The sequence below is a fragment of the Cetorhinus maximus genome, chromosome 14 (genome assembly GCF_964194155.1).
Source record: "Cetorhinus maximus chromosome 14, sCetMax3.hap1.1, whole genome shotgun sequence".
Lineage (NCBI taxonomy): Eukaryota > Metazoa > Chordata > Chondrichthyes > Lamniformes > Cetorhinidae > Cetorhinus > Cetorhinus maximus.
In genome coordinates this window covers 99,917,583-99,931,064 of record NC_135892.1, presented here as the reverse complement: position 1 = coordinate 99,931,064, position 13,482 = coordinate 99,917,583, and the positions used below count along the sequence as shown (strand labels likewise).

Below are 13,482 nucleotides of genomic sequence, written 5' to 3'. Positions count from 1 at the left end.
CTTGGAACTGTTCCGCCATTCAGCTAGCTCACAGATGGTCTGTATTTTAACCTCTCCTACCCCTTCCTCAGCCCCCTAACCCTTAATACCCTTGCCCAACAAAAGTTAATCGAGCTCAGTTTCGTAATTTTTCATTGATCCCCAGTCTCCGCAGCTTTTAGTGGGGCAGAGTTTCAGAATTACACGACCCTTTGCCTATTTTCTCGTATCGCTCCTTTATTGCCTAGCTCCTATTTTAGGGTTATGCCCCTTTAATTTCTGGGCTCCCCCCACAAGAAGAAATTGTTTCTCTCTATCCACCCTCTCGAATCTTTTATCCATCTTAAGCGTCACTCTTTTGAAGGTTAGCAGGGAAAGCGTGCTTATGTTAAAAGCAACCTGCGGGGCACTGAAACAGTGAAACATTGGTGGGAAAGAAAGAAATCGGGGTCATGTGCACATTTTAACTGCCTCCAGCCACCACAGGAGTGATCATTCACTGGTCTCTCAAACCATGAAAGACTAAAATATTTTCCTCTGTGTGGGTGGCAATTCACCGATAAGCCAGTGAAATGAGTCCAAAACATAAAGAGGACTTTAAAGCAAGAAGCCTTGGACAGCAGGACAATGGGTGTTTGTACAGCTGCTGCTTTTCCAGATCTTAGCAAGCTTCGGATGAATGTACCTCAGCAGTGCCTGACCTCCCGCTACCACGTCCCCCCACCCACCCCCCCGCCAGCACAGCAGTTGGGGAAGCAGATTTATGCAATACAGTCAGACACCGACGTATCTCACATCTGAGTGTTAAGCCTTTGCAGTAGCAGGGGGCACACAGACATGTGGGAAATGACCAGGGAACTGCGACAGCCCTTCTAGCTCAAGGAGGCTTAATCGCTGAGTGTCCGCTGGCAGGACTCTTGCCTCTGAGTCACAAGGTTCTGGGTTCAAGTCCCACTCCAGGGCCTGATAACAAAAAAATCAAAGCTGACGTTCCAGTGCAGCACTGAGGGTACACTGCACTGTTGGAGGTGCTGTGTTTCGGGTGAAATGTTAAACTGAGGACCTGTTTGGGTGGATGTAAAAGATGCCGTGGCTCTATTTCGAAGAAGAGCAGGAAAGTTATTCCCGGTGTTGTGGCCAATATTTCCCTCAATCAACATTGAGAAGAACAAATTATCTGGCCATAATCACATTACTGTCCTCGTGAAGAGTCATACGGACTCGAAACGTTAACTGTGTTCCTCTCCGCAGATGCTGTCGGACCTGCTGAGTTTTTCCAGGGATTTTTGTTTTTGTTACTGATTGTGGGTGTTTGCTGTGCACATTGCCTGCTGTGTTTCCTACATTATAACAGTGACTGCACTTCTAAAGTACTTCACTGGCTGTAAAACACATTGAGATGCCCGGAGGTTGTGAGAAGTGCTATATAAATGCAAGTCTTTTTTTTTCAGGAAGAGGAGGCAGCTATCTGGAGTGGAGTCCACTGAGCCAGCAGGAGCTTTGATGGCTTTGGCTGTCCTTATACTGGTTTGGTGCAGTGACAAAGTAGCAGTGCAGTTGTTAAAAGTTATTTTTGCTGGTATTAATGTCACTTTGAGTATTTCTATTTGGTCTGACAAATCAGGACATGTTTCATAGTGAAGGACAAAAATAAATATCAACTAATCCAATTAACCAAAACTGCATTGCTTATTCTGAATGGTGAATGAGTGTACTCCACCCCAGTCATAGAAACAGGAACACAGGAAACAGGAGTAGGTCATTCAGTCATTCAAGCCTGTTCTGCCAATCGATTAGATCATGGCTGTTTTAGAACTTAACTCCCAGTTACCCATCACAGTTCCGTAAACTTTAATACCCGTATCCAACAGAAGTCTAACAATCACACTTCTGAAATTACCCATTGACCAGAGTTTCAACAGCTTTCTCAGTGGCTGGGGAAAGTGTTCCAGTTTTCCACTAACCTTTCTGTAAGGAGTTCCTTCAATTAGATCAGGCTGCATAATGGCCTTTCTATAAATGCAACTCTCCTTGCCCCTCCCCGCCGCCCACCCAAATAACAACAGCTTGCATTTTTATAGCGCCTTTAGTGTGGTAAAACATCCCAAGGCGTTTCACAGGAGCATCATCCGAGAGAGAGAGTTCACACTCAGACACAAAGGGACAATAGGACAAAGAGGTAGGTTTTAAACAGGCTGCAGTCCGTGTAAATTAAGCGCTGTTATAAATGTAATTTACAATACTAAACAAATGTGCATCTCTGTGCCACAATGGCAACTCTAGGGGCTGTTCCTGCCGCTGGGACATACCAATAGTGTCTGGAGGCTCAATGCAGCGTTTCCCTGAAGAGTCCAGAATCATTGGGTACGTGCAGAAACAGTTGTATGAGCCGTCAGTGTTAATGCATTGACCATCAATGCAGTTTGATGGATCCTGACACTCATCGATGTCTGGGGAATGAAAAGAAACATTGGATCATCCACACATCCCACTGGGAACAGAGGGTTAGCAGAAGAGAGCAAATGGTCAAAAATTAAACCAACACACAACGCTGGCTCCAATGCACCATTTCAGAAAGACTTAAATTTCAACCCCAGCATTTCTACATGAGTCATTTCAAATATAATAAAGAGCTTTTACAATAGAGAGCATTATCTTTTTACATATCGGTTTTCACAAGAGGAACTCAGGGCAGATTTTCCTGTGTCAATGCCCAGAAGCAATGGGTTGCCAAAGCGGGACAAGTGGAAGGAAATCAGGCCGATCGGAGCAGATGATCGTATGAGGGCCACTCGCGCTTTTCCTCAATGCAAGGAAAATCATATGGGTTGCTTTCTGGGTGTGTGACCTGACCTAGTCAGTCACAGTATAGTGCCTCACACCCAGCTGCCCAAAAGCCGGAGTTGTCTGAAAACAAGTCAGTTTTTAGAATGTGCCACGCGTCAATTTTAATTGAGTAAAATTAAAAAAGAAACTTCCCTGGACAATTCGGCTAGGCGGTGCATTGACACTTCTGGCTAACTATTCCCTCTGCTGCTTGCCATGTTCCGAGCGACCCTTGACCCCCACCCGACCCGGCCTGTCTTGAACTACCCATTACCCAAACCGCACAACCTGAAATCAGGCAAGATCTGAAATCTGGCACGGCCTCAGTCCTGAGGTGTCTGGTTTCGAGACACTACCTGTATCTTCTATGTCCAGACAACATGGGCCATCTGGCACAGACCCAGGAAAACATCCAGCCTTGTCTTTATTAAACCATAGAGTCACACAGCAACAGGAGGAGGCCAACATCCTGGCTCTATGAAAGAGCTATCCAATTAGCCTCACTCTCCTGCTCTTTCCCCATAATGATTCCATTTCAAGTATTTATCCAATTCTCTTTAATGGATTCATTTTAAGCGGCGAGACGTTTTGGGGTCATTCTTTTGTTGTCTGCATTCCTTTCTCTCTGTAAGGGCCTAGCACAGTCCTGTACTGTGATAAAATTATTCCGTAGACCTTACACTTTGATAGTTTTGTATTCCTCACACAGGTGAAATGCCAGTGGCCATAGAGGGTGCAGAGAACTCTGATGGGTTTATATGAGATACTGTAAGTTTAAATATTGTAAACAGTAAATTCGCCCACATAACATGCATTTGGTCCTATTTTTTGGAAAGTTGGTAATATTTATTGACAATCAAAAATCATAAAATGGAGGTCGAAACATTAACCCGATATGAGCGGGGGGCTCTTGCCCATCGGCCAGAGAACCAGTGGGGAGCCCCTGTCAGAACCCCTGTCAGGGGAGGCCCAACAGAATCAAGCACCCTTCAGACTTAAGTGGCCATCATCAGGCCTTCCCCGTGATTGCTGTCCCCGGCAATGGAAGTCCTGCCCGTCAAGACCTGCCAGCCTCACCGACGAGAGGGGTGGCAGCTGACAGTACTGTACCCACCAGAGGCCCAGGGTCATCATGGAACCCAGGTGAGTAAAGGCAATATGGGGGTGGGAGCCGTGGGGTTAGATGGGGGGGTGGTGGGGGTGCAAAGGGTAGGAGATGAGGGGAGTGGGGTGGATTTCAGTGCCTCTGACACCCCCCCACTTCCCGATGCCGGGTTCCATGATCAGGCACAGACTGCCTGACTAGGAGGGACCACCACTCCTCCCAGGAGGCCACTGGAAGACCCGACAGGGTTTGCCCGGCAGCCTTTGGGAGGCGTGGGAAAGCTGTGCAGGCCCCCTTTTTCATCCCTGCGCCATCACTAAATTTGGTGGGTTCAGAGATAATGGGTGTCAATTGTCTCATTAATGAGCCTAATTGACATCCCACTGCCAGTGGCCGGGAATCCCGCCTCAGTCCCTTCTGCCCCCCAGCTTAACCAGGGAAGGTTTTCCCGTTCCCGGGAGACTGCCGCAGGGCCTCTCCCACGATTAGGTTGGTCCGGTTGCCATGGTTCCTGCCGCTGCATTAAATCCAGCCCCAAGGCTTGTTGCTGCCAACGAATTGATTTCATTATACTTACTGAGTTTTCATATATATTGGTCAGAATTTCCTTTTACATTGAGCGTTGATATATTACTAAAGCACTATTAAGCAACTTAAGGAGTTTTAACAATGATTTTGCAATATACTATGCAAAACATTTGGAATGATTTCACAGACTAGCACTGGATGTGATGTGTATCATTTGTTCATTGGCATTTGTATTCTATATTTATCATTATTACATGTGAACATTTGCTGGGGTACTCTGCCAGTTAACTATTGCTTGAGTATACTAGGGTACTACGCCAGCCAATAACTGCTGCGAGAATAATAGAGGGTGAGAAATAGTGGCCCAACAGAATAAAAGAGCACCACAGTTCAACTGGAAAGGGAGGAGATGCCTCAGCTGAACCTACCCATACTTGGAATTAGAAAGTACCATGGCAACCACAATGCTACAGGTGACTGTCTACTACCTGTACTGAGCAGGACAGAGAGCTGGACTTGAGGAAGCTGCCTGTCTCCAAAGATACAGCCAGAGCCACAAGAGGAATATTCCTTTCTCAGTACCTTAATGTAAGACCAAGAATCGGGACAATGCACACCAAGGATTGGAATTCTATAGGGTTCTCCCTCTCTTTCACTAAAACCTCAGTGGTAGGGGAGGCAGTGGTATAGTGACATTGTCACTGGATTAGTATTCCAGAGACCCAGGGGGTAATGCTCTGGGGACCCGGGTTTGAATCCCACCACGGCAGATAGTGGAATTTGAATTCAATGAATATCTGGAATTAAAAGTCTAATTAAAACCATGAAGCCATTGTCGATTGTTGTAAAAACCCATCTGGTTCGCTAATGTCCTTTAGGGAAGGAAATCTGCTGACCTGGTCTGGCCTACATGTGACTCCAGACCCTCAGCAACAACTGTTAAAAATGCCCCCTGAACAAGGGCAATTAAGGATGGGCAATGCGAGTTAAAAAAAAAGACCTGCACAAACTCTGGAAAAATGCGTAAACACAGTTTACACAATTTCTTCAGGATTTTCGTGGACCTTTTGCTGTCCAGAGAACCCCCACAGAATCTCAACCCCAACATGTCCGCACAAGCTACAGTATATCTTATTTCAGCCTCACACCACGTATGCTACAACATTTATAACATAACAGTTCAGTCCCTCAGTGGGAACGTACCATCAGAATCGAGAGGCTGAGTGCAGCGTTTCCCTGAGGCATCCAGGAGCATAGGGAGTGTGCAGAAACAGTTGTATGAGCCCTCAGTGTTAATACATTGCCCATTGATACAGCTCGCTGCATCCTGACATTCATCGATATCTAGGAATAAAACATAATTTAAATGTTACAGTCTGACTCTACGGGGACCACTGCAGCAACTCGCCACAGCTTCTCGACAAGCACTGCCCAAACCTGAAGAAAGAACGAGGAGAGACAATATAAACTAAAGGGCACAACTCTAAAAGAAGCGCAGGAACAGAGATACCTGGGAGTATAAGACAAACATATCATTGAAGGTAGCAGGCCAGGTTGAGAAAGTGGCCAATAAGGCATGTGGGATCCTGGGCTTTATAAATCGAGGCATAAAGTACAAAAGCAAGGAAGTTATGATGAACCTTTATAAAACACTGGTTTGGCCTCAACTGGAGTATTGTGTCCAATTCTGGGCACTACACATTAGGAAGAACTTGAAGGCTATGGAGAGGGTGCAGAGAAGATTTACAAGAATAGTTCGAGGAATGAGGTACTTCTGTTCTGAGGATAGGCTGGAGAATTTGGGGCTGTTCTCCTTGGAAACAAAGTTGATAGGAGATTTGATAAAGATATCCAAAATCATGAGGGGTCTGGACGGACTGGATAGGGAAAAATCTGTTCCCAGAAGGGTTGAGAATCAGAGGACACTGATTTACAGTGACAAATGAACCAATGTTGACCTGAGAAATTTTTTTACACAGTGAGTGGTTAGGATCTGGAACGCACTCTCTGAGTGTGTGGCGGAGGCAGATTCGCTCATGTCTTTCAAAAGGAAATCAGATAAACATCTGAAGAGAGAAAAAAAATTGCAAGGTTATAGGGAAATGGGCTGGGAAGGGAGGCAAGCTAAATTGCTCTCGCAGAGAGGATGGGCAGGACGGGCCAAATGGCCTCCTTCTGTGCTGTAGCCATTCTATGATTCTCTGACCTTCATCATCTAGCAGGACAAGGGCAGCAGGTGTAAGAGAACAACACCACCTTCAAGTTCCCCTCCAAGTCACACATCATTCCAACTTGGGCATATGTCGTCATCCCTTCAGTGTTGCTGAGTCAAATCCTGGAACTCCCCGATTAACAGCACTGTGAGAGTGCCTTCTCCATATAGACCACAGAGGTGCAAGAAGAAGCCTCACTATAACCTTCTCAAGGGCAACTGGGAATGGATAATAAATGCCACTCTTGCCAGCGATGCCCACACACCATTCAGAATAAATTTTGAATAAGCAAACTTGCTCATAGACTCAATAGACTCAAGAGGCAATTGCACTGTGTGGTACTGAGCCACAGAGACATGGAAAGTCAATTTATTTCACCTTTCAGGGCAACAGAGGACCAACAAGATTCGGCCAAGGTTCCCAGTTCTGGGTTTCCTGAACACTGAAACCAGGAAAGTGTGGAGGTGAGGGTGGAGCACTGGGTTCAACTGTGATCAAATAGCCCAATGGCACTTTGTCTTCTTGATCCACAGTGTGAAATGGACACTTGGGCCCATGCTGGGCAACTGCTGCCAACCAACTGTGCCAATCAACCATGTCCCATTGTGAACCACTGCCATCGGGGGAACGAAGGGAAACTGGGTTCAAAACAAGACAAACTTGGCTTCTTACAGATAAAAGAAGCAGAAAAACTCTTAGTAGGTTCCTCAACATCTGTAAAATGAAACAACAGTTCTGCTGTGGATTCCTTATCCTTTTACCGCCCAAAAAAGTCCATTTGTCTTTTCTCTTTATACTTGCTGTGTACTCCTAGCATTCTCTGTTATTGTCTCAGATGCTTTGGTTTTGTGGCTCTGAACAGTTCAAGCGAAGGCAATAAAGATTTGATAACACTAAAGAATAATAAAACTGCTTTTCCTTTTACCTCTTGATTGTTACTGCGTACATAGCTGGAAGCAGTAAGTTATCTGTGCTCCTCGCTCCTGCTTTATTTCAAATCGTAAAACTATTTTTTTCAGAATTCACTTTCAGTCTTCTGTTATCTTTACAAATTCAATTCTAAAAAAGTTGAGATGTCAGAATAATAACACTGAACATGCGCACACTATTATGGGCTTATATCAGGTCCTGGTGCCACTCGGTGATGCGGGGCAGGGTATAAACTTTACACATGACCTTCCTCAAATGTAGCTGTTGTCCCATTGGTTCTGGAAGTGAGCCGCTTTTAAATTACGGAAAATAAACTCATATTTGCAGAACCTACGATAGATGTCTTCTCAGCAAGACAATTAGACAAATTCTATATAAATCAGGTGGACTGTCATTAACGTTGGCCATTTCCTGAGCAAAACAGCTGGGAAAGTCGGCAGGAAGCAGCGGAAAGTCAGGCTGCCCAAGAGGTCATTTGCCAGGCCCAAGGTCAATATGGGGTCAGAGTGGAGGGAGGAAGAGACATAGCAGAGGGGAGGGGGTTCCAGGGTAGTCAGCGGGGACAAGTGTTCAAGCAACAGAGGTATAGGACCCAGGTTTGCATGAATACATGAAACTCTCACCTATTAGGCAGGTGTTTCTTGGAGCAGGCATGTAAAAACAGGAAGGGAGTATCCATTCCATTTTAACTGCTTCCCCACCTGGTTTTCATCAGACGGGATATTAAAATCACCTCCAGCCCCTGTCCTGTTTCAGTAGCTTTTATGTTATCAAGTCACATCCTGTTCATATCTGTGCACATTCAAACTAGCCACTCTTAGCTATTTTTGTGAAAACCCCTTGCTCTTCATCTCTCTCTGTACCTTAGTCCGTCTCATCTGAACAACATAGTTGCATTTGTGCTATGTTTTTACTGGGACTATAGGTTTTGAAGCAAACTTACCAAGGCACTGCAGTTTGACTGGATCATAATACAAGCCTTGTCTGCAGTAACACTCATAACCAGGCTGTGTGTTCAGGCAAAACCCATTCTTACAAATCTCTTGTCCAAATAAAACACATTCATCAGCATCTGTGAACAAAAAAAGTATGTTTTTTTTTTATAATAAACAGACCGCAAAACTAACATCTGATTCTAATCAAAGCAGGGCGTAGCATGTTCCGAAACACTCCCCCACAATCAGTCCTGCCCAATATTGTCACTTGCCTTGGCAATGATGCTGGGGCCAGCATCAGTTCTATGCACCACTGAAAGGTACAGATGTAGATGTTACAGATGTTCCATTTCAGAAAGCCAGTTGGTGAAGGATGGTACTGGAGCCAATCTTTACTCAGTCATATATTTATTTGCAGAGTGAAACATTATAAGCATATACCTCCTAACTCAACCACACCACAGTTTCAGTGAGTGCCTCTTTATGTGTGCTCAAGTGAAACCCAAATTAATGCTCCCCACATGCATATAATCAAACATAATTAATATTTAATTAATAACAATAGCCTTCTAAGCACATAACTAGAGTACACGGGTTTAAGATTAACAGCTGGCAGTCCTACTATTAGAGCTCATAAGGCTAAGAGGAAAATTGCCAGAAGTTTTGAAATAGTCTGAAGGGTTTTTGTAGTACGGACCCCGGAAGTGCAAAATGTTTTAGTTGACGGGCAATATGATCTGCGCAGGCTTGGAGGGCCGAAGGGCCTGTTCCTGTGCTGTACTTTTCTTTGTTCTTTGTTCTTTGTAAGGTAAAGGGTCGAAAACTATTTCCACTGATTGGTGAGTTGATGGCTGAAGAAAATTAACACCATCAACAAAAAAACAAAGGGAGATGTTAGCACAATTGTTTTTTGTTCATTGAATGTGGGCATGATTGGTAAGGCCAGCGTTTATTGCCCATCTTTAACGGTGGTGGTGAGCCACATTCTTGACAACTGAGTGACTTGCTAGGTCATTTCGGAGGGCATCATGAGTTAACCACTTGGCTGTGGATCTGAAATCATATATAGGCCAGACTGGGTGAGGACAGCAGGTTTCCTTCCCTAAAGCACTTTACCAAACTAGGTGGGCTTTTCCAACAGTCCAGTAGTTTCACCATTACTGATCCTAGCTTTTTAATTAACTTAATTTAAATTCCTTAGCTACCATGGTGGGATTTTTACACATGTTTCCAGATCATTAGCCAAACTCTCTGGATTAGCAGCCCAGTTATATAACCACAATGCCACCATTTCCCTAAATCATTGTACACTGAGGGTTCCTAGAACATGGAACACCCTCCCAAGAAAATGTTAGAAAGTTGAATGTATGGTGATTTTCAAAAGAGACATGGAAAGAGAAATATTAAACGTTCTGAGAGCTGACAGAGGGGTGATGAGCAGAATGGCCTTTTGCAAACTAGATAGGTGTCCCATTGTGAATGGGATTGTTAACAATAGTGACAGGTAGCCTCCTGGGATGGGGGAACTATAACGAGAGGCCAATTCAGGGATTGGTGGCTATGGCGACAAATCGGGACTGGTATAGGGGGCACTGGGGCAAGTTAAAGGCTGGTACCTACAGGGATGAGGTAACAGGGTCATTTGAGACCTCAGAAGGTTGTGGTCCCTGCCCTTTTGCACGTCTCCACCAGGCACAGGTAGAGTCCTATGCCCAGTGTTATGAGCCATAGCCAACATTGAGACAAGCAAACTTTTGGTAGTGATGGCAGAAGAGTGAGAACCTTGAGGGACAACACAAGAATACAAGAAATAGAAGCAGGAGTCGACCATATGGCCTGTTGAGCCTGCTCCGCCATTCAATACAATCGTGGCTGATCTTGGCCTTCAATTCCATTTTCCCGCCAGCTCCCCATAACCCTTGGCTACCTGAGAAGCCAAAAATCTGTCTATCCCAGTCTTAAATATATTTAACGACGGAGCATCCACAACCCTCTGGGGTACAGAATTCCAAAGGTTCGCAACTTTTGAGTGAAGTAATTTCTCTACATCTCAGTCCTAAATGATCAGCCCCTTATCCTGAGACTGTGCCCCACCCACCCCACCCCCACAACCCCACACAGCCCACCACGTGTTTTAAGCTCCCTGACCAGTGGAAACAATCTCTCAGCATCTACCCCATCAAGCCCCATCAGAATTTTGTAGGTTTCATTGAGGTCGCCTCTCATTCTTCTAAACTCTAGAGAATCTCACAGAATCGTTTTGGCGCAGGAAGAGACCATTTGGCCCATCATATCTGCACCAGTTCTCCGAATCAGCAACTCACCTAGTGCCATTTCCCCACCTTCACCCCATAACCTTGCATATTCTTCCTTTTCAGATAACAGTCTAACTCCCTTTTGAATGCTTCAGTTGAATCTTAAGGATAGTCTCAAATTGAAAGGAAAAACATACAATGTGGCAAAGATTAGTGGTAAGCCAGAGGATTGGGAACGTTTTAAAAACCAACAAAAGATAACCAAAAAAATAATAAAGAGGGAGGGAGAAAATAAACTTTGAGGGTAAACTGGCAAGTAATATAAAAACTGACAGTAAGCGCTTATTTAAATATATAAAAAGGAAGAGAGAGGCCAAACTGAACATAGACCCCTTAGAGAATGAGGCTGGGGAAATATAATGGGGAACCAGGAAATGGCAGAGGAGTTGATTAATTACTTTTCATCAGTCTTCACAGTAGAAGATACTAATAGCATTCCAAAAATACTAAATAATCAAGGGGCAAAAGCAGGGGGAGGAAATAAATACAACAACTGCCACTAGAGAAAAAGTACTAGGGAAACTAATGGGGCTAAAGACTGATAAGACCCCTGGACCTGATGGGTTGCTTTCTAGGATATGAAAGGAAGTAGCTACAGAGATAGTGGATACACTGGCAGTAATCTTCCAGGAATCCTTAGATTCTGGAAAAGTACCGGAGGATTGGAAAACTTCCAATGTAACACCCTTATTCAAAAAGGGAGGGAGACAAAAAACAGGTAACTATAGGGCAGTTATCTTAACACCTGTCAATGGGAAAATGTTAGAGTCTATTATAAAGGATGTAATAGCAGAGCATTTAGAAATACATAATATAATCAAGCAGAGTCAGCATGGCTTCATGAAAGGGAAATCATGCCTAACAAATTTATTAGAATTCTTTGAGATGATAACAAGCAGGATAGATAAAGGGAAACCAGTAGATGTAATATATTTGGATTTCCAAAAGGCGTTTGATAAGGTACCACACATAAGGCTACTTAATAAGATAAGAGCCCATGCTGTTGAGGGTAGTATGGATAGAAGATGAGCTAACTAATAGAAGATAGAGAGTTGGGATACTGGGGTCATTTTCAGGATGGCAACCTGTAACTCGTGGAGTGCCACAGGGATTAGTGCTGGGGCCACAATTATTTACAATATATATTAATGACTTGGATGAGGGAAGTGAATGTACTATCGACAAGTTTGTGGATGACACAAAAATAGGTGGGAAGGCAGGTGGTCAGGATGACACAAAGAGGGATACAGGCAGGTTAAGTGAGTGGCCAAAAACTTGGCAGATGGATATAATGTGGGAAAATGTGAGGTTATGCACTTTGGCAGGAAGAATAGAGGAGCTGATTATTACTTAAATGGAAAAAGGCTGCAGAAAGCTGCAGCATGGAGGGATTTGGGGGTCTTCATGCATGAATCACAAAAAGCTAGCATACAAGTTCAGCAGGTAATAAGGAAGGCAAATGGAATTATTTCAAAGAGAATTGAATATAAAAATAGGAAAGCCTTGCTAAAACTATATTTGTTAGGCAACACCTAGAATACTGCAAACAGTTTTGGTCCCCTTATCTTTTTTTCATTCATTCATGGGACATGGATGTCGCTAGCTAGGCAAGCATTTGTTATCCATCCCGAATTGCCCTTGTTCAGAGGGCACTTAAGAGTCAACCACACTGCTGTGAGTCTGGAGTCACATGTAGGCCAGACCAGGTAAGGACAGCAGGTTTCCTTCCCTAAAGGACATTAGTGAACCAGGTGGGTTTTTACAACAATCGACAATGGTTTTGTGGTCATCTTTAGGTTTTTAATTCCAGATTTTTATTGAACTCAAATTCCACCATCTGCTGTGGCGGGATTCAAACCTGAGTCCCCACAGCATAACCCTAGGTCTCTGGGTTACTAGTCCAACGACAATACCACTGCGCCATTGCCTCCCCAATAAACCTATGAAAAGATATACTGGCATTGGAGGAAGTCCAGAGAAGGTTCACTAGGTTGATCCTGGTTATGGAGGGATTTTCTTATGAGGAGAAGTTGAGTAGGTTGAGCCTGTTCTCATTGGAGTTTAGAAGAATGAGAGGCAACAAGATTCTTAGGGGGCTTGACAGGGTAGATGCTGAGAGGTTGTTTCCTTTATGGGAGAGTCTCAGGCCAGATGGCATAATCTCAGAGTAAGGGGTCGCCCATTTAAGACAGAGCTGAGGAGGAATTTCTTCTCTCAGAGGGTAGTGAATCTGTGGAATTTTTTACCACAGCGGGCTGTAGAGGCTAGGCCGTTAAGTATATTCAAGGTTGAGATAGATTTCTAATCAGTCAGAAAAGGCAGGAAAGTGGAATTGAGGTTTATCAGGTCAGCCATGACTTCAGAGAAGGCTTGTTGGGCCGAATGGCCTATGTTTGTTCCTACATCTTATGCTCTGCCTCCATCACACTTACACAGTGCATTTCATTTGATAATATATATTATGTATGTAGATTATATAGTAATATATTATATATAATACAATATAAGCTCAATTTATTTAGCCTCTCATCATAGGACAACCCCCTCATCCCAGGGACCAATTTACTGAACCTTCGCTGTACCGCCTCCAATGCAAGTATATCCTTTCTTAAATGTGGAGACCAAATCTGTATATGGTATTCCAGATGTGG

The 13,482-nt window shown here is 44.1% G+C and overlaps 1 protein-coding gene across 5 annotated transcripts in view; it reads right to left on the bottom strand.

The window, feature by feature from the left end:
- ltbp1 (latent transforming growth factor beta binding protein 1) overlaps nt 1-13,482 on the bottom strand; it is a 383,951-nt gene that overhangs the window by 47,753 nt on the left and 322,716 nt on the right. For all 5 annotated transcript variants that reach the window (XM_078557330.1, XM_078557333.1, XM_078557331.1 and 2 more), the window contains 3 exons: nt 8,525-8,653; nt 5,642-5,782; nt 2,289-2,429 (listed from right to left, as the gene is read on the bottom strand). In XM_078557330.1, coding sequence (XP_078413456.1) covers nt 2,289-2,429; nt 5,642-5,782; nt 8,525-8,653 — 411 coding nt within the window. The remainder of the gene's footprint in view (nt 1-2,288; nt 2,430-5,641; nt 5,783-8,524; nt 8,654-13,482) is intronic.